Raw genomic sequence first — 21,020 nt, forward strand, 5'->3', positions numbered from 1 at the left:
AAAATCCATAATTCGTTCATGAAAGAGAAAGGTATTTGTTTGTTTTTAAGGGTTGTTTTGAAGGGTTTTACGGCGCTTGCAACACATTTAGGTTATATCAGCGCCAGTAAAAAGGAAGAAAATGGAATAGTAGAAAGTTCTAGAATTTTAAGGGTTTCACGGCGCTTACAACAAATGTAAGGTCATAGCAGCGCCAGTAAAAAGGAAGAAAATGGGATCTAGTAAAAAGTTCTAGTTCTAGAAGAATTACAATTAAAGTACCCAAGAAAAAGGAAGAACACGCTATCAGCGTACTTATTTTGAGATTATCTGTTTCATCCTGACACAAGCACAGGTCCTCCAGTGATAATGAAAATTTGTCAAAAAGGAGGAAAATCTACCGGCCTGCCAGTCAAACCCAAATCTAATGCAATTATAACATAGCTATTCATAGTTATTTAATATATATTAGTCCTAAAGCACTTCTGATCATTAGACTCATCCTGACCTTTTGCAAATATAATTTAATGAATTGTCATTTCCAATTAAACATTTTAGAGGCCTATAATGTCGCCCACTATATCAAGATATTGTGATAAACTTTTGGACAAAAGACCAGGAGGTATTTGTTTTTACATAACAAACCCGGTTAGTGTCTGTATTATCTCAACTTTGTGATGATGCAGCTTATAAATAAGAATCTTTAATTAATTGCAAAACATATTCCATCAACAAATCAAATTCAAATTAGCCTTTAAACAATCATTTCTTAAATCGATCAGCCTAACATATTATCTCTCTATTACCAAATTATATCTATAAACAGGGAGAATTGATGAATTTATTTTTTTTAAATTGTTTTATAATTAGACACAAGATGTATTGAATACTATTAACAAATTCAGAACAATCAAACAAAAACAAAACCAAAAAATCCAAAAGGAAGAAAAAAAAAAAGACGCTTATAAAACTTATAAAATCGCCAAATTAATGTACTATCATGCTACAGCTAAAAGGTACATAAATATTTACACCCATTTGCTCCATCCCCTTCCCTTTCAATCTTTTTCTCATCCATGGCCACCATGTGTCTTGTGCTACTTTTGACATTTGGCACCAATGTGTTTAGACTAACGTCATAAATAAAGTAGTGTCACCAAAATTCATGCAACTGAGCAGAGGTGTCAAAAAATGATAGAAGGCATATTTTTTTCTTCATGAACTACCACTTAGCAGAAAATGTTTGACATGACAAAAACAACGGAACATTTATGAAAAAATCCGCGGAAGATTATCATCACTGGTCCCCACTAAATTTTATAAAATATATATATTTTTGGTGCAAAATCTCGAAAATTTGCAAATTTTGCAGCCGCAATGCAAATCAGCGATTTTTTGCGATGCAAAAAACTGCCATGACAGAAGCATGTTGGAAAACAGATACAGCGGGGATAGATGAAAATTCCAAGTTATTATATAGATAGAACACCGAAAGGATATCACATTAGGGGATAAAAAAGATAGCAAGGACAACCTCTCCAGCCCACAAGCGAATGGTCATATAGCCATCCAACCAATCGCACAGTATTATATGATTGAATGTTTGTTTGTTTTTAAGGGTTTTACGGCGTTTGCAACACCTTTAGGTGATATCAGCGCCAATAAAAAGGAAGAAAATTGGAAAGTAAAAACATTCCAGATGTACAATTAAAAGGACTTGAGAAAAAGGTAAGACAAAGGGGAATGGTTCGAATAGAGAAAAGATGTAGATTCCAAGAGCACACTATCAGTATCAGCATACTTAGTTTGAGATCACCTGTTTCACCCATAAACCCGTACAAGATCCCCCTAAGAGGAATACACTCAAATGTTTACAAATCATATGTTTAGAACAAAAAAAAAACAGTACATAACACAAGAGATGATGAAGGAAAAAAATATCACCTCCCAATACTATAACTATACATTCGACAGTTTCCCTCCTAGCCAAGGTCAGGACAAAACTTTAAGTAATCTCATTCAAAGACAAAGACAGAAAGCAATTGGAAAACAGATATAGGGGAATAGAAGACACAGCAAGTACCTCCCTGCCCACTATAGGAGATCAGGAACCCCACCCAAATATTAGTGAATAGATCGCTGATAAAACTTGTTTGGCAAACCAGCAACTCTCCTGAAATTTTAGCTAAAAGCTTATATCTGAAGCACACCATCAATCCGGTATTATGTGAAAATGAACCACACACTAAAGCGCACAGCTGTCATATATTTTCATAACATCATCACAGAAAACTAGCAATAAACACCCTTTGTTGAATTGTAGATATCACAGTCTGTGTAACAGGACATAAGTGATGAAATAATATGCCAGTCGTAACTCCCAAATGACTAAGATTTATGAGAACAAGCGTGTAATCCAGTTATTTTTTTCCATTCTTTTTTTTTTCTTTTCTTGTAGAGGGTTGATGACCAATCTAACACAGCCATAAATATGCTTCACTGTCCTCTCAACTACTCAAGCTCAACTCCCAAGCATTTCAATTATGCAGTACCAGAATAAAACAGAGAATCACATTTGGCTTATGTTTATCGACATTCTACATTTCCTTTCTAAATATACTTAGCTTCATTTTTCTTTCAAATTGATATCTTTATTTTTAATCAAGAAAAAACTCAAAAAAGGAAAGCAAATTGAGATACCTACAAATATTTAATGCTGTTAAAACCGCATTATATCAAAAAAATTTTAACAAGAATAAACATAGATAAATAAAAGGCAAAAAAATAATAATAAAAGAAATAACACCAGAACAGATTTTATGTATAGAACATAAGACAAGTAGACGAATAAGAAAAGTAAACGAGTAATACATAGTTGTTGTTTTTTTACAAATGATGGAATTTACAAATGATCAGGTGACAAATTGTGGGAAAGAAAAATTATAAATTTATTGTTCATCGTAATCAATGACCTTATTTCTCTTGTTCTGAATCTTCTCTCATTTATCTTTGAATCTATACACAACAATTGGCATTGACTTTTTTTCTTCTTTAAATAATAATAAATACAAGTATATTCATTCTGAATGAAATCCAAGCAAGACTCGGGGGGGAAAAGTTATTGATGCTGACACTGCATGCGTTGATGGCCGGGATGGCCTTCGTCGTCGTCATCATCATAGGGTTCTGATCGGGCTCCGTAGCCACTAGACTTTGTCTCCTCATAGTCAACCATGCTGACTTCCACTACATCCTCTCCTGTAGGAATTTCTGTGTGTGGCCGAGACGGGAGAAGTTCTTCAAGTGCCTGAACACAAAAAAGAAAGGAAAAAAATACAGTAAATGTAATGTCAAAAGAAAAATAATTGGGGGAATTATTTCCTGAATAAGTCCTTGAGACAAAATACACCCCTGGGACAGCTTGCCAGCACGGGAACATGTCATCAAAATGTCACGAGTAGCTGTAAAAATTCAAACATCAAGGTGCTCTGAACCAAATCATGACAATGCCAAACCTGATGGACTGCAGGATGCAAGCAGTCATTACTGATGTCTTAGTCAACCCAACTCAACACAATATGGTTACGTAATATGAGATAAATTACTATTAGTATAGCATAGTGCACATTCATTCTTATCATTAGAGATTTAGTTTACTTTAAGTAAATATATAATGAATTGTCCTTTCCTTAACCCATTATTTCTCAAGAAGAAGATGATGATGATGGTGATAATGAGGAGAGGGAGGAATGGAGGAGGTGCGGTCGTTTGTGAAAGAAGTAAAAGAGAAAAGGCAATCACAGTCGTAAAAAAAGAAAACTTCGGCAATGAGCATTTTCATTCAAAAAGAATTATTTCGTATTCATTATATTCAGACTCACTTCCGACCCGATACAGAGATAAAAGTGTTGGAACAGAGGTTGTCAACTGGAAAATTTGTTAGTGTCGGAAGCAAAAATAGATAGAAATGGCCCCATCCGACATGTTGTGTGTGTATTGCATGTAGTTGATTACCGAGGACGGCTGTGTTGATGACTTGCGGCTCGACAAGACTTGCGGCAGTCAGCAAACGACATTAGCATGGTATGCGCTAGCAGCATCAGCGGCAAATACATGAAGGAGGGCCACATCTTGCATAGTGTGCAAATTACGATAATTGAAAAGATGACATTATAGAAGTAATGAAATTGACACCGCTCAGCTCCTTTTTGTTTTTAGCCAGTCATTATTATAAGTAGTTCTCACTAAATTCTATCAGACTATTAACGTTCAAGGGTACACACATTTATGTGTGTTGGTACATTATATCCAGCTGGAGGATGTTATGCGCTATTTACCTTCACGCAGAGCATTAATTGCTAATTGATTTTTGATTTGTTTTTGACTCTATTTGTCAAGGCAATGAAATAAAAACTCCTTTAGTTTTCTTTAATGTTTGTTTTGTATTTTAATGCGACATACATTTTTCTTTCTTTTTTTTTTTTATTACGTCAACACTTGACAAAAATTATTGAGAAAAGTTAAACTGCCGGAAATCCGACAATTGTCGGATGATTTACAGGCCTGTGATGATGACGATCTTTTGTTATTTCTCTGGAATGTAAAATCAATAAATAAACCTTGTTTACTACACAAATAACAAAGCCATTAAATACCTTGAGTTTTTCAGGGGAAGCAAAGTGGTTCTCTGGAAAGTTGATGCTAAATTTGATGTACAGGTTCCCTTTATCGTAGGGGTGTTTGTAGATAGGCATGCCTTCGCCCTCTACCATTTTTAATTTACCTGAAAATGAAAAAAAAATGGTTTTACAACATAAACAAGTTATTGGTAAAGCATTGTTTTAAAGGCGTTACTTTTGATTAAAATTTACTAGAACATAATACAAAGGAAGACTGCCTCAAGCCTTGAATAAGGTGAGTGAATGTAAGTAAAGAGTTTATCCAAGAACCCAACTCTCAGGACCTCTTGATCACAAGTCAAGGGTTATCACCCTAGACAACAAGAGCAAAAAACTTGCACTTCTTAAAATCATTTTTTTAAAAAGTTGCATGGATACAGTAGTCTCCCTTTCCTGCACACCAGATTTCTGCAAGCATCGCATTACTGCACGATATTCTTGGGCGACAGAATATTTTCTATATAGCATGTCTCCATAACTACGCACAAGGTATGGATAACTGCACTCTGCTTCGACTATCTTCTACTGTCCCCCATCCGATATTATTACAACCAGTTTAAATCAATGCCAATGGAATACACTTTGACACAATATAATCTATCGGAGACATGCGATAGTGCCGTTACGAAGGCTAATTACAATTTACTATGTGAATATTTCTCATTCGTCAGGCTGTGCGAGGTACCATAATCATAATATTAATGAGAGTTTACAAACAGCGAATCTTCGTTGTTCGCCATCTACTCACCACATTCAGGTTTGAGGGATCACAATCAAACGCTATTTGTTGTTCACCAGGCCATGCAAGGTGTCATAATCCATTAGTGAAAGTTTACCCTACTAAGCCATTGTCTCTCCTTATGGCATAAGTCTACATAACTCTGCGCTCTTTGTCACATTCTTTTACTTTTCCCATCAGATATTTTTTTTTTTAAATCAGTGTAAATCAATGACAATGGAAACACGCTTTTACACATAAATCATCAGGAATGTGCAATATCATGGCGAATCTTCATATTTTTGTGACTAATTCTGTATATGCTATAGAGTAGAATAATAAATCAGTAAAAAATTACTGTTGACTTTTTATTTGTATTCCTGGTTACTATTGGACAACCCAAATGGTGGTGTGTACTAATAATTCGTATTAGGGTGCCAATAAATTGGGCGACCAAGGAATGTCAAGGAGTTTTTCTATTCAATTTTGACAAGCTAAAAAAATTGAATTGCTTGATCTATAATATAGAATTCTTTTTTATTTAATTTGGACAAGCCTTGGTCGTTCCATTTGATAGTTTGAGTTTGACAATGGATACATATATCAGAGGAGCTAAACCATGATTTACTGACATTCTTAAAGTCAGCAAGGAATGTCTGCCTTCACATACCAGATAACTGCACGCTTTTCAGCTCCCCCGTGCACCTTGCAGAAACGTAATGACAACTGTACATAATTTAATCGATAATATCATAATCTAAAAGGATGGGGTTTTTTTTCCCCCACTTTAATGAAAAGCAAATGAGAAAGAAAAATCCCTACCAGGCATTATAACCTCGCCAGGTTTGCTATGGATAACAAGGTCTCGACCATCTAAGTGTTTAAGGTTGAACTGGAAGCCGCACAATGCCTCTGTCAATGAAATGTCATGCTCCATAAAAAGATCACAGTCCTTCCGCGTGAAAACATCATGCTCTTTGAGTTGTAAAACAATAATAACATCCCCTGGCTCAACCCCTGGCTGTAAGAGAGAGAAGAAACAAATAATTAGAAGCAAGCAATGGAACTAAATTAATAAACGAATAAATAATTATGTGGTTTGTAAAATGAATGCTGAAAATGAAACGAAATTAAAAACAAAGGTTTCTAATCAATGTTGGTCATTCGGTCAGAATTATTTTTTTATTTTCTTCTTCCTAGCCTTATTAGCACCTGAGTTTAATATCATATCTGGTGGAGAGGACCCTACGTGGGACTGTTGTCCCTTTTAGTTCTAGGTTTGTAAATCATTTTTTGCTTCTATCTTTTTTTAACTTTCCTTTTCAAAGAGATCATTACCTTTCAAAATCAAAACCTTTGATATTTTGCTTTAAGTTTAACAGCACTTGTGACACCCTGAGATACTCACTGAGAAAACAAGATAAAACATCTTACCGTTTGGTCCCCTTCTCCCCTGAATGGTATCTTCTGCCCATCTTTCATGCCCTTGTCCACATAGACTTGCAAGATCTTTGTCTCTTGGCAAACTTTCTTGCCTTTGCATTCCTGGCATCTATCTTTGTCCCTTATAACCTCACCTGTAATGAAAAAAACAGTGGAATTTACAAATCTTAAAATTTGATTTCTTTTTTAAACTCGAGATTTTAATTAAAAGCATCATTACGAAAGGGTGGGGGGTGGGGCGGTTATCAGTAGTTTATTATCAAACATGAAATTTTTATTTAACCCTCGCTTTTCCTTTATCTTTTTTTTTCATTCTTTTTCTATCAACAGAATTGTCTAAAGAAAAAAAAAAGAAAAAAAACAATCACTACTTTAACAGTCAACTACTTATTACCCTGAACAATTTTCCTTATTGCCTTTCCCATAGTCGTCCATATATAATACAGCTTGGTTACCACCCAAAAAAATTGAAAACCTACAGAGACATAGATCTACTGAACCATAAAAATTTTAATTGAAGAGGCTAACAAGAAACATGGGTTATCATATGTAACATTCGCTGCATATTGAAATGTGTTGTGCAAAAATGGTCTCAACATGATAACTAAATTAATATCAGAAAGTGGTGCAGCTCACAGATTGCATAACCAACTTGGCGATCTGTAGAGCAACAAATATTTGGCTCTAACTGTAAAACTAAAAAACTCATTTTCATCTTATAACATTTGTTAGAAAGAAAAGTTTAGTGCCATAAAGCATATATTCAAGGCTGATTGAAGCCACATCCATGCTGTTGAGGGTGAACATTTTTGTGAAGTTTATTAAATAAAGTACTATAAGTTTGTTTCAAATTCAAGTAAGTATTTCTGCTCAAGTACCCATTTCTCCATGTAAATATAATTTTTCTCAATCATCTATTAACTTAAAAGAGATTGAGATCATATTTTCCATATATTTCTGCAACATGACCAAAATGCACCTTAACCTAATTTCTTTCTAAATCCTTCAACTATTATCTGGCCAATTATATTTTTAAATACCCATTGGACCATAAAATTAGGATACAACTTCCAATTGTTAGCTAACCAAACAATACAGTATGAGGCAAAATTCTTCTGTGGCTTCATTCTTAAAAGAATATGATAAAATCAATGGAAAATGAATTCCAATTAAAACTAAATACATTGGACTCCGGATAAGACGATGCCCAGGGGAACCGAAAAAAAAATAGACTTAACCGAAAATCAAGGTAACCGGATTGTAACAAAATGAGTAAAAATGCGTGAGAACAAAGCCAGCCAGCCAATCTTGAATAAATATGGCCCTGAAAAGGGCCGTTGTTAAGGATGGCACTGAAAAGGGCCGTTAAAATGAATGGCCCTGAAAAGGGCCATTGGCAAACGACATCACTTCCTCTTGAAAAAAATCAGAAATCTTCTGCTGAACCATCTGGCCATGATGATGAGAATCAAGGAGGGTGTCGAACTTGGGAACTCGCCTACTACATCATGATATATCTGCTTGCTTGAATATTTTTCTGAAATTTGAACAACTGTAACTGTTTTGTTTGTCATCTTAGTTTTGTGTGCTTTTTACCTATCTTTTTTTTTTTCTTCTAATTGTTCAAGTCGTTTCATAACCAAGAGAAAGGGGAAAGGCAAAAGGTTGGAATCCTTCACAGGGCATATCAAAATGTATTTCCAAATCTGCCACAAGCAATTTACAAATCATATGTAAATTTCAAATTTAATTTATTTTTTTTTAATGGAAAAGAAATCTGAAATTGAAAAGAAAACATCTGTATCAGTCCTAAACCGTCATTTTCTTCTTTGATTTACCAATTCTTTAAAACGTCCCAAGATAATATGGAATGCACCTCAACTTTGAAAAGGATCAATTTATAAATATTTCGCTTATATACATGGCAATATTTTCACTTATTTTCATCTAAAATTAAATAGGAGAAAATCCAAACCTAGAGGTTAGCATCTAAATATGTGACCCATCGTCCCAAAACGGTATTATGTTAGGATGAACTTGACAGTAAGAAGCCAGATTAAAGCTAAACTGGTCAAAAATTTGAATTATTGCTATTTAGCATTCTAAGATGGGAAATTCCACGAAAATGTCAACCGAAGGGGTGTTTTACAAATTCTTAAGAACATATTAAAATTTGGTACCAATTTGTTGGAAAATCATTCAGGATTATGAATATAAGGATATTTCGTGCATATTTGTGGTACAGGATGCTTATTATAGCTTAATGTAAGGGTATCCCCTATTTGAAGAACGAAAAGAATATTTTCTCAATATTATAAATCTTGCAACTTCTACAAAATTATAGCCACCTTTGCTTTTGTTTATTGATATTAAAACAATTATAAGTATCAGAAACCTAATAAACATTCAAATTTACGATTTTAATGAAATGTTGTCCTCATCGGTCGTTTTAATGACCTTGGGAAATTGTATGTCAGTCCGTTACCATTAAAACAGTATTTTTTCATCTACGAAAGATGTGATTGTTGTACAGACTCACTATTTCAGATTTTCTGTTCTTACATGAATGGCTTTAGCACTGTAAGACAATTTTTCAAGAAATTTATCATTTAAGGTACTTTTGTTGAGTAACGGACTGACATTTTTTAGGGTAACGGACTGACAGTAACAGACTGACTAATTCTATTTTAATTCAAAAACAATATATACAAGTTGTTTTTTAAGTCTCAAGAGTAATGTCCACTCCAATGTGTTTCAACTGATCAGGCAGCCATTTTATAAACATTTGGATCATAAAATTTCAAACACTGGTCTTCAACATCAAGCCTGCTATTTTGCAATAGGTAAGTTGAATCTTTTAAAGCTTATGAATCTTTTGATCACTTGAAGATTTTTGCTATGTTTGAATTGAGGGAAAAACACTGTTTATTATTCTATAATATCCTTATGACAATGGAGCCAGTAGTAGTCGTCTGTTAAAGGGGCAAGAAGCCCTGGGAGAAAAAAAAAAAAAAGAAATCAAACATTTAAATTAATGTGGAAAACTTTTGAGTCACTGAGGCTTTAAATGTATTGGGTCAGCAAACTGTTTCGCTGTGTATAATGTCAATATTTTAGTTGTTACAAAGTAATGTCATACAAGTTAGAAATGAGTTTTATTTTCTTAGTTTTGCTGTATTATTTTTAAGAAAACAAGATTTGCTTTTTACTCCGATTTGACTTTCATAGCTTATGATGTAATTTCGCTCAATTTCTTTATTCACAGGTTCAAGATGCCTACTCTATCCATGGTTCAAATAATCAAGAAAGACTGAAAACTGATGGGCATTACATTGTTTAGGAAAAAGTTAGGCAACAAAAGCAGGAGTCTCAAAGAAATCTTGAAAGTGATTGTAAAGGACGCTTAAAAGAAATAACAGGATTTTTCAAGCAAAATGGAAAAAAAAAGAAGAGAAAAGCCGATCAATCTTCAACTCCAAAAGAAAGTAAACCAAGCACACCTAAATCCACATTTGCCTCACATTTCAGCACAGGAAAGTAAAATACTGAATTCAACTTTGAGTGTCTACAATCCTCCCAAAAATTTAAAAAAAAAATTAAACTGTACTGCAAAGGGCACCCAATACATCAACCAAAGGTTTTTGAAATATTTTTATCATGGGCTTTCAAGATGAAATAAAATAAGTTGATCGAAAATTTCTATTTGGACAAGAAGTACTTTTGGCGAGCACCAAGGGAAAAAGATTTCATAATTGTGAGAGATGAAAAAAGAGAGGACGAAAATTCAAAAAAGTTTCCTGTAAAAAACCCTGAAAAAGAGGTGTCGATTGTTAGTGAATTACATCCAGGAATCAAAATTGGCTTAAGATTATTTTGCTCCCCCAGAACCTCAGAATGTACTTCTAAGAGAAATCCCACAATCTGCATAGGAAAATTGTAACAATCAAGGATAAAATGGTCCAAATGAAATTTTTGAAGATCTTTCTCAGATCTTATAACTGGCTTTCTGGTCAAGTGCAGATGAGGAAGAGATTGACTGCCAATACTATCGACCAGTTTGCAGTGACGGTCATGGCCTATTGACAATTCCTAAGCTTGAGGAATCAAGATGAAATACAGAATAAAAATTAAGCTTCAAAAATAAGTACCAAAAGAATGTTAAACCTTCCCCAGTTTTAAAGTCCTTTCTTATCTACATTTTTTTTTTTTTTTTGATAATTTAATTTCATAGTTGAAATAAAATTCCTGTTTGACTGTGACAGAATAGATTTCAACTCCATGAATCATTATTTCATTATTTAATTTTTTCAAAAGCAAAGTTGGGATTGAGGTAATCAGATGTCACCCATCGAGTTACTCATCATGCCCAATGTAGCTTGACATCCATATAAGGAAGAGTATTGGTTTGATCAATCACACTGGGTATTCAGTGTTGCTCATAATTACATAATGTGTTCTTTGCTCTGGATTTTATGTAGTAACCGTTATTCTGAGTAATAAAATTCAGAGGTGTCAGTCCGTTACCATCCATTTGTCAGTCCGTTACCGACACTTTTTCAAAGACTGCAGATTCAAATTTTGGACAATCTTTTAAATATTGCTAGTGGGTTGTAGAACAACATCTCGTGGTTACTATAAAAGAACTTATTTGTTACTGGAAGGTTTAACTTCAGAAAGTTTGATCCATCTACATATAAAATTGAAAAAGATGGATTTTCTGATGTCAGTCCGTTACCAACATTATAATGTCAAAAAAGTTCAAGTTGATAAAGATTCATCTTTATCCTTTTGATATATGATAAGGACGGACATGATACATGTCCATGGGAAATATTAGCTCCATACAATAAATACGTTGCAATTCAGAGCACGAAATGTAAGCATTTTTGGTCTGATTTGTCATTGCAAGTCGGATATTTCTGGCAATAAATTTGATCTCCAGCATCGTAATCATTCCGACTTATACCATTTTGAGGCGAGGGGTCACATATGACCAACTCTGGAGCAAATAAACATATAAATAAATATAGTGATTCAATCTTCAAAGGAGACAGGTCTGTTTCTCTAGTCTGAGACCATTCAAAATGATCAGGAAACCTTTCAATCGAATGTATTTATGGGCCTGCCACAGGCAATAAACAAATAAATTTCCTCTTTAAAAATTATAAAATCCAAATTTCATTCTTTTGGAAAATCTGTACCAACCAAAAATGTATGATGATATAAACAAGAAATATCACTCACAAAAGCTTAAGACTGGGAGTAGTGTGATTCAGTTTAGTTCTTTTTATATAAAGTATTAACAATTTAGCATCACTTACCTTCTCCATGACAGTCTGAACATATACTCTGCATCTGCTGCACCATGCCAGGACCCAGCTGGCGTAATTGAACCTGAACTCCTCTGCCACTGCATTTCCTACAGGTTTGATTTGCACCAGCTTTGCCGCCCATTCTATTTAGCATTGGAAAAAAATAAATGCATAAATAAAAAATAAACAAAATATAAAATTACAAATCAAGAAGTAATTTATCATTTTTTAAAAACGTTGTAATATAAATGTCCACCTCAGTTGCTGATAATGTTGATAACGAATATGAAGATGATGATAATGATGATGACAATTATGGTGTTGGTGGTCTTAAGTAATTGACTTGGTATAATCTTTAGAATTGACAACATTGACCAGCAAAAGACTATCAAGAAGATATGAGATTTGCAAATCAAACGACCTTGGCAGTACAGAAATAATTACACTTACCCTGAACACTTAGCACAAATGACAGATTTGCTCAGCTGTAACTTTGTGGTCTTTCCGTTGTACAGATCTTCCAAAGTAACCCTTGAAAAATGTAGTTCAGAAAGTTGAAATAATATATAAATGTGAAAAAAAATATCAAAAGGTGAAGTTTCTGTACAAAGTTGAAAAATAAATACTTAAATCAACATGTGTTTCTTTACAACAATGTACGAATAAGCAGTTTGCATCCCTACTTTAATATCTTATTTTACATGGACCAAAGAAATTAGGAAGAATTAAAAAAAAACTGGAGGAAAAAGAGAAAAAATTCTGTCACAATAGTGAAGAGCAAATACTTCATGCAGTGGATAGTCTATGGAACGAAATCATTTGATCCTGACTTTATAATGGATATGCTGCCTAGCATAAAATGTACTTTAGGGGTAGTAAGATATACCTTTAAACTCTCCTCAAAACTAACTCAAAACGTACTGAAATTAGCATTAAACTAAAACTTTAAGCCCTTTTTTAAAAAATGTAATATCACCCCTACACATTCCACGATCATTCCAAATTACGTGTAACTGTAGCATGTCGTTATGTTGTGTGTAGTCCTTGTGTTAACATGTTTCTCCACTATATTTGCAATATTTGGGAATTTCAGACTTGCCAAATTAAAAACTTCAAATTTAGTCATTTCAATGTCAATTTTTAGTAATTTGACAAGGAAATTCATAATTTCTGAAATTGTGTATGAACAACCACAATATCATTATTATTAATATCATCATTATTATAGTAGTAGTAATTGTAGTAGTAGTTGTCCTTCTTATCATCATTATTATTATTATTATTATTATTATCATCATTTAAGTATTACTAAGAATTAAAAATTCGTAATTTTCCATAAAATTTCGTATTTGGTCATGAAATTTGTCTAAAATTCGTAAAATTACGAAAAATTCATAAGATTCGGCATGTATGGAATTTTACCAAAATTCGATTTTTTTTTTAACGGATTATATTATTGTTTCACTGACTCTCCTTCAAATTGTGCACTCTGTGATACAATTCTTAACTCAAGATTTTAATATTATACGCTTTACTTAGCGCCTGCTGACTGGGGATTGGTGTGTTATAAATGCCATTCATTAATATTATGTAACCAGAGAAAAATCATGTGTGACATACCTGATGGGATGCATTGTGTCTTCTCCTTTACGTACTCTACCCCTGCCTCTGCCACCTCCTCCCATTCCAGGAAAACCAAAGAACCCACCAAATAAGTCCTCAAACATGCTGGCTCCACCACCAAAACCACCTGGAAATGAAACATGAAGCAAAAAAAAAAAAAAAAAGGAAATTTATATAGACATATATGAATATCCACGACAAAAAAAAAAGGCTTTCCAGTCTAATAAAAAATCAATAATCTGAATTTCAAAGAATGCCAATAAGCAGGATTTTCTCCCTTACTGATATTGACTAACTCAAAAAAACAAAACAAAAAAAAAAAAAAAAAGAAATAATTATAATAATAAATAAATGTAAGTAGGCAATAATAACAAAAACAAATTTAATTTATTTCATGAACTATCACTCCAAATTATCCATTGTGGTTGTTTTAAGAAAAAAAAAAAAAAAAAACAGAGCTGTCACTCTAAATATGAAAACTGCATCTCAATAATACACTGTAAAATATTCAATCTGTGTCCAATACAAGCAGTATACAGAAAATAATATGCAATTTTAAGCCATGCAAATAGTTGAAATTCAGGTCAATTGACACCAAAAGATGAAAACATCCATCACTAAAAAAAAAAAAAAATAATAATAATAAAAATGAAAGAAAGAAAAAAAAGAAAAGAAAAAAATTTAACAATTCAATTCTTACCGCCACCTCCACCTTCTTTGATGCCCTCTAGACCATGTCTGTCGTAAATCTCACGTTTCTCTGGGTTGGACAATACATCATAGGCGAAACTGATTTCCTTGAACTGAAAATTTGTTTTAAAGTAAAAATAAAACAATGATAGAAAACGTAGTCTGATTCAGATTGATTTGTGTTTTTAAAGCCTTTCTGGCACTTGCAACCCTTTTGAGTCACTTAAGTTTCAGTAAAAAGAAGTTACATGTTTGAATTGCAAGTAAAAGCACCCAAGAAAGGGCAAGACAAAGTAGACTGGTTCAAATAGGGAACAGATTTTGATTCCAAGCGCAAAATATTGATGTTCTTAGTTTGAGATCATCTAAAAGTCCCACCCGCATACAAGCGCAGGACACCAGTAAAAGGAATACACAAAGATACTAACACAGTATCAAATCAGAACCTATAAAAGCGCATAACAGAAAGATGATTTACAAGGGATAAAAACATCATCTCCCATAACTACACATCCAGCCCTCTCAGCCAAATACTTCAGTCTGGGCCAGGACAAAACCAAGTAATACCATTCCAAGACAAGGACAGAAAGAAACTCAGATACAGGGGGAAAGAAGGCAGCAAAAGTGAGCTCCCTGTCCACTGTGGGCGGTCAAGAGACCCCACCCATAAGACAGATTTCAAACACCAACTGGAGTAAAATCTTTTCTAATGATTGATTTCTATCATTATTTTTTTTTTCTTTTATTCTTTTTTGTTCTTGACAATTGGCCTCTTGCATTAATGAATCTTTGCAACATTTAAACTATTCAAATCTTGAAAAAGCATTATATTATACATTAAAATTGAAGGAAAAATTATGGCATGTCAAAAGAATAATGGCAATAAGCAATTTCAACTAAAATTTGCTAGCTTTATGAACATAAACGTGTTACCTTTTCTCCAGCTCCTGGATTCTTGTCTGGATGAAACTCCTTTGCAAGCTTTCTATAGGCCTGTTTTAAAAAATGAAGGTTTTATGGCGTTAAACAAAGTTAACAATTTTATTATAAATAATGCTATTGTAGGTTGAAGGGAAAGTATGAATATAATATACCTGCAATGACCTTTTCATATTTATATGAAAGCTGCCTTTTACGATGAAAATAGCTTGGTGGACTATTTTCACTGTACGGTGACAATAATAAGGTAGGCTATTTTCACCGTACAAACAAAAATGCCCAAATGAAGACAATAAACAAATACTTAAAATCTGAAGAAAATAGTAATAGTTGGGACTCAGTGGATAATAGTGCATCTGATTGGCTGATACATGCGGTGAAAATGGGAGCGTCAATTGCCCAGGACCGTGACAATCGTCAAATCATCAATTGCCTAGGACCGTGTCAGTTCAACAAGTATGCATGTGTACTTTTAACTGCCACGGAGTAAAGTTAGTGTCACGAAGTGATGTTATTAATATTACTATTAATTAATACTCTCATTTTCTCTTCTCTCTCTGTTACTTTCCCTTCTTTTTCTCTTTTCTCTCACTCACTCTCTCTCTCTCTCTCTCTCTCTCTCTCTCTCTCTCTCTCTCTCTCTCTCTCTCTCTCTCTCTCTCTCTCTCTTTCTGTCATTCTTTATCTCTCTCTGTCACAATTTTTTCCTCTGTGTGTTTCTCTATCAATTTCTCCCCCCCCCCCCCCCCCCCCCTCTCTCTCTCTCTCTCTCTCTCTCTCTCTCGTACACTCGTTAATAAGTCTAGTAGCGCGCAGGTCCAATATTGAGGACGAGCATAACTGAGTCAGTGGGGCGACGGTCCAGTATTGAGGACGAGTTGGCTTTGACAGCGAGCGCGCCAGTCCATTATTGAGGACAATATCAACCCCGTTTATGACTTGAGTTGTTAACCTTTCTATATTTAGAAATGAAGTAAAAATTTAATTGATTCTGATTGGTCCATAGTTTAGCTATGTCCAACTTGTTGAAGGCAAGTTAGTGGCCTTTCAAGTGTTAAACGAAGCCAACAAAGACCTCCCCCCCCCATGCACTTCCACCACGCTGTTTTGCATGCTCTGGTCATCTGTTACATCTCAAACAAAGGACACAAAGAAATAATGTTACCCATGTGTGTGTGTTTGTAAAAAAATTCCTTTATTATATGTGTGTATCTGTACGTGGGCTCTTTGTGTGTATATGCTTGTGTTAGACGAATACTAGGCTACTGTGTGTAGTAATAAGGTGTAAACCCTTGCTCCCTCTCATTCCACCACTCAACTATTTGAAATAGAAAGATGACTGTTACAGGTTTCATAAATTCTTACTAAGTTTGCTCTCTCTCTCAATATATATCTTATTTCCCTTTAAGAAAATGTAAAGATTGTACAATAAATTATTGCTATTAACTCAAAAAAGCATATTTTCGGGGATGGGTGCTAAATATTGAAATACTGCTAGACGAGCTGCCATTGTTTCAACTGATCAGCTGTAGCAACTAGGCACTGTCAGTGTAACTTACAGAATGCAAGGCCGCGTCACTTGAGTTAATATTAATGCTCTCCTTTTCTCTTTTCTGTCTTCCTTCCACTTCTTTCTCTCTCTCATTCATTCCCTCTTTTAGCCACGAACCATGCCAGTTGGTAAATCGTCAACTATCAACTGCCACGGATTGACGTCAATTAATAATTTTTTTTCTCTCCTTCATTTTCTCTTATCTCTCTCATTTCCTCTTTTTGCCCCAGACCATGTCAGTTGGTAAATCGTCAACACATAACTGTCACGGAGGATGGAGTGATAGTGATACATTAATAATAATATTCTCTCTCTCTCTCTCTCTCTCTCTCTCTCTCTATTTCCTCTTTTTGTCATGGACCTTGCCAGTTGGTAAATCGTCAACTATGTACTATTAACTGCCATCTATTGATTTTGTTGGACTAATGTTTTGCATGAATTGTTCCTTGTTATGACGATGTGCATTATATTTTCCTCTAAAACAAAGGAAATCTTACTTTTAAAAAATTAAATCTAGGACTTGGCAGGGATTTGCCACTTTGTCCTTCTGGGTTTTTTTTTCCACTGAATCTGAAAACAATAATTTTTGTTTTGATATGATTTTAACTCGTCTTGGAATTCGAGACTCAACTGAAATCACCACATGCAGCTGAAGAGTTCCAATTGACTCGTTTTTTGTTTTTAAGGGTTTTACGGCGCTTGCAACACATTTAGGTTATATCAGCGCCAGTAAAAAGGAAGAAACTGGGATAGTAAAAAGTTCTAGAATTACAATTAAAGCAGCCAAGAGAAAGTAAGACAAAGGGGAACTGGGAACAAATAGGGATCAGATGTAGATTCCAAGAGCATACCACCAATGTATTTAGTTTGAGATCACCTATAAGTCTCACCAGAACAAAATCCAACAAAGAGGAACACACTTAAAAGCTTACATTATACATTCAAAATAACAAATATATATATATATAATAATATTTATGAGTGTTGGTGGGTACTTGTAGGTACGAAAGTGCTCGATAATGGTGGTTAGAGCTAATATATAATGTAAATTTTCACTCACATTTTTTTGGCCGAGACGACTCGTTTCTGTGTTTTTTACACTTCTTCATATATATAATAATACATAGCAGAGAGATGATTTACAAAAAATATCATCTCCCAAAACAATAACTATGCATTTGACTGTTTCCCTCCCAGCCAGGACAAAACCAAGTAATCTCATTCCAAGACAAAGACAGAAAGCATGTTGGAAAACAGATATAAGGGGATAGAAGACACAGTATGTACCCCCCCTGCCCACCATGGGAGGTCAGAACTGACTCCTTGGCAGTTGATGAACTGTCAACTACCAAGGCCAAGGACTCACTCCTTAGCAATTGACATTTCCGGTGAAAATAGCCTCTTTTACAATTTTCATTGTATGGTGATAATAGCTTGGAGACTATTTTCACAGTATGGTGAAAACAGTCTGTATTTATATATATATACACAGCGAAACAACTTTAGTTTGGAGTTTACTACGGACATGACAAAATGGATTATGCCGACTGAAGAAGTGTGAGAAACACACAGAAACGAGTCGTCTCGGCAAAAAATGTGAGTGAAAATTTACATTATATATATATATATATTATATATAATATATAATATATATATATATATATATATATCATACCTTATACAATATTACTATTACTATTAGGTACTTTGGTAAACGTCCATTTGGCCCTCCAGCAGGGAGCCGATAAATGGGCTAGTGGCTGTGACCCGATTTTTTGGACTTTTGAGTGATGGGTCTCAGAAAAAGTTCCATAGATTTTTTGTTTATGGATGGATTTTAATGATTTATGTCTTATTTTCTTCAGGAGAAATTACTCTATCGTTTGGTGTAGTTTATTTTAAAATCAATGACAATTTAATATATCTTTTGATTGTGGATAAAATAAGGTATAATTTAGCTTTCGATAATTAAAAGATGAGAACTTAGTAAATCAAAATTTCATGATGGCACGTTTACTAAACATCTTAACTTTAATATAAAATTAAATTCAGGGCAAAGTTGTATACCGCATCCATGAAATTCGTTCCAGCAAAATCTTTACTCAAATCTTAGCGGCCATTTTAGACCAGTTTTGAAATCCAAATGGAGGTTACTACCGGAAATGCAACAATTTTCAGGTCACAATGTCCGTCAGTAAATAACAAAGGCAAATAGAAGACCAATTTTCAGCATTTAAATTAACATAACTTTTCTTCTACTTATCTGATTTTCACACATCTGGTATCATTAGAATCGTGTTGAAAAGCACTTTAAAATGATATAGGATTCATTGAGCTCAGTCCAATTTGAATTTTTTACCAAAGTACCTATTACTATTACTATTCTTTTTAAAACTTCAGTTAACTTAAACTAAACAAAAAAATTATCACAATTTCAATTAAAGCAATTTAAAGTTAAAGGACACCTTGCCTGTTGTGTAAATGATTTGTGAATATTCCTATAATAAAGACAATATACTATTCTAGTTGGGATCTTTGATTATGATTATGTAAATGTCGCTTCGATTTCATCATATATCAACCAACATCTTGAACTTGGTGAACTGAACTGAATGCAGCTCACTCCAACCCCAGTTTCAGCATCAGATATTTTTCAAGAAAAAAATATCTACTTTAAATTGAAACTTCATAAACCTCAAATGAAGTGTGAACTCAAGGATATTAAAAATAGTTTGTGTAGAAGAGGAGACAGTATCGAGCTATGTCATATATTGAACATTGAAGACAGAAAAGACACGATCACGAACATGCAATGTCATTCTTTCCTATTCCTTGCTCAATTTATTATTGGACTTGGACAATGACAGTGAGGGTGATATGATCCAATTATACAAATATCAACCAAGGAGCAAATTGAAATAAAGAAATTGGGAGTATCACATTATAATTTAAACATGAACTTAAACATTCTTAACAAGAATTGAAGACATCAAGGGGAGAGTAAAAAAGTCAATTTTGTCAATCGACGTAACCACCATTCCAACGACCTTTGTTCCAAAATAAAATGATTAAGTTCCGTGTTTGTCGGGTTTTCTGATAAAAAAATAATTTAAACAAAAATAACAGCGAATAATACGTTATTATGTGTTGAAAAAAATAATTCAATACCTTCTTCAATTCTACATCAGAAACATTTCGATTCACACCAAGAATTTCGTATAGTCTGTTGTCGGCCATCTTGCACGAGGAAAATAATGACGTCACTGCTAGCGCCCCCTCAGTTCACAGAAGGAAGTTCCGCGTGACATAATTAGGTATTTAGGTAAATATTATAGAAGGTGTGGTAATTTGGTTGCCTCAATCTAAAAAAGAAATTAAACAATGCTTGGTAAATACAGTTTTGATGAAGGAAAAAAAATAAAATGTAGAAGAATAAAAGAAAGGATAAACAACATGACCGGTATTCCAAAGAAGTCCTATGCTACACAAAAGTGCGCAGTAAAGTAGGTCCTCCAATTTCTCTGCGCCCACCTTTTCATCCTATGACAACTGTTGTGAACCGCAGCTATTAGAACTTTGCGATTAATTTAAAGATTTTTTTTTATGAATCTCACTTAACAGTATTATCCAGACTATTAAAGTTAATGGTTACACAGAGTTCTGTGTGTTTTACTTCCGGATGGCAATGTTATGGGCTTCTTAGCCAAACGCATACTATCTATACAGCCACCTCTGTACGGGAGCTTCGAGTCAATTTGGGAGATCATAATATTATTATATTATTTGAAAGAAGAAAAATCACATGGCATTGATTATAATTCCATTAATACAGAAATGTTTAAAATGCTAGGAAATTTGGCATAATATGGTCCGTTCCACATCTCGTGCGCACACGTTGACGTTTATATCTTCACAACCTTCTGATGGATTTTAACGATAACTGGCTCGAACATTAGAATTGTTAGTGAGCTTAGACGACTTTTTTTTTCATCGGTTACAGTATCACAGGAGTTTACTTTTCACGAGATTCATGTGCACTACTCATTAACATTGCCACCCTAGTGTCAAAATAATACAGCAAATAG

General features: G+C 33.9%; 1 protein-coding gene across 1 annotated transcript; it reads right to left on the reverse strand.

The window, feature by feature from the left end:
* Positions 1 to 2,670: 2,670 nt before the first annotated feature.
* On the reverse strand, positions 2,671 to 20,248 carry LOC144976740 (dnaJ homolog subfamily A member 2-like). Its single transcript, XM_078921113.1, has 10 exons — positions 20,104 to 20,248; positions 15,378 to 15,437; positions 14,455 to 14,557; positions 13,752 to 13,881; positions 12,582 to 12,662; positions 12,141 to 12,274; positions 6,811 to 6,953; positions 6,199 to 6,397; positions 4,635 to 4,762; positions 2,671 to 3,286 (listed from the first exon to the last, which is right to left on the reverse strand). The coding sequence occupies exons 1-10, from the start codon at positions 20,170 to 20,172 to the stop codon at positions 3,098 to 3,100; spliced, it is 1,236 nt and encodes a 411-aa protein (XP_078777239.1). The 5' UTR covers positions 20,173 to 20,248; the 3' UTR covers positions 2,671 to 3,097.
* Between the last annotated feature and the right edge of the window lie 772 nt (positions 20,249 to 21,020).

The sequence above is a fragment of the Berghia stephanieae genome, chromosome 7, assembly GCF_034508935.2.
Source record: "Berghia stephanieae isolate SIO BIC M18660-M18661 chromosome 7, UCSD_Bste_1.3, whole genome shotgun sequence".
In the NCBI taxonomy this organism is placed as follows: domain Eukaryota; kingdom Metazoa; phylum Mollusca; class Gastropoda; order Nudibranchia; family Aeolidiidae; genus Berghia; species Berghia stephanieae.

What these genes read in the sequence shown, in the direction of transcription:
- LOC144976740 (XM_078921113.1), bottom strand. Translation starts at nt 20,172, where the DNA reads ATGGCCGACAACAGACTATACGAAATTCTTGGTGTGAATCGAAATGTT. An exon ending in GACACAATGCATCCCATCAG is followed by an intron (nt 12,663 to 13,751) that starts GTATGTCACACA and finishes ACATTTTTCAAG; the next exon opens with GGTTACTTTGGAAGATCTGT. An exon ending in TTCAGACTGTCATGGAGAAG is followed by an intron (nt 6,954 to 12,140) that starts GTAAGTGATGCT and finishes TTTTCATTACAG; the next exon opens with GTGAGGTTATAAGGGACAAA.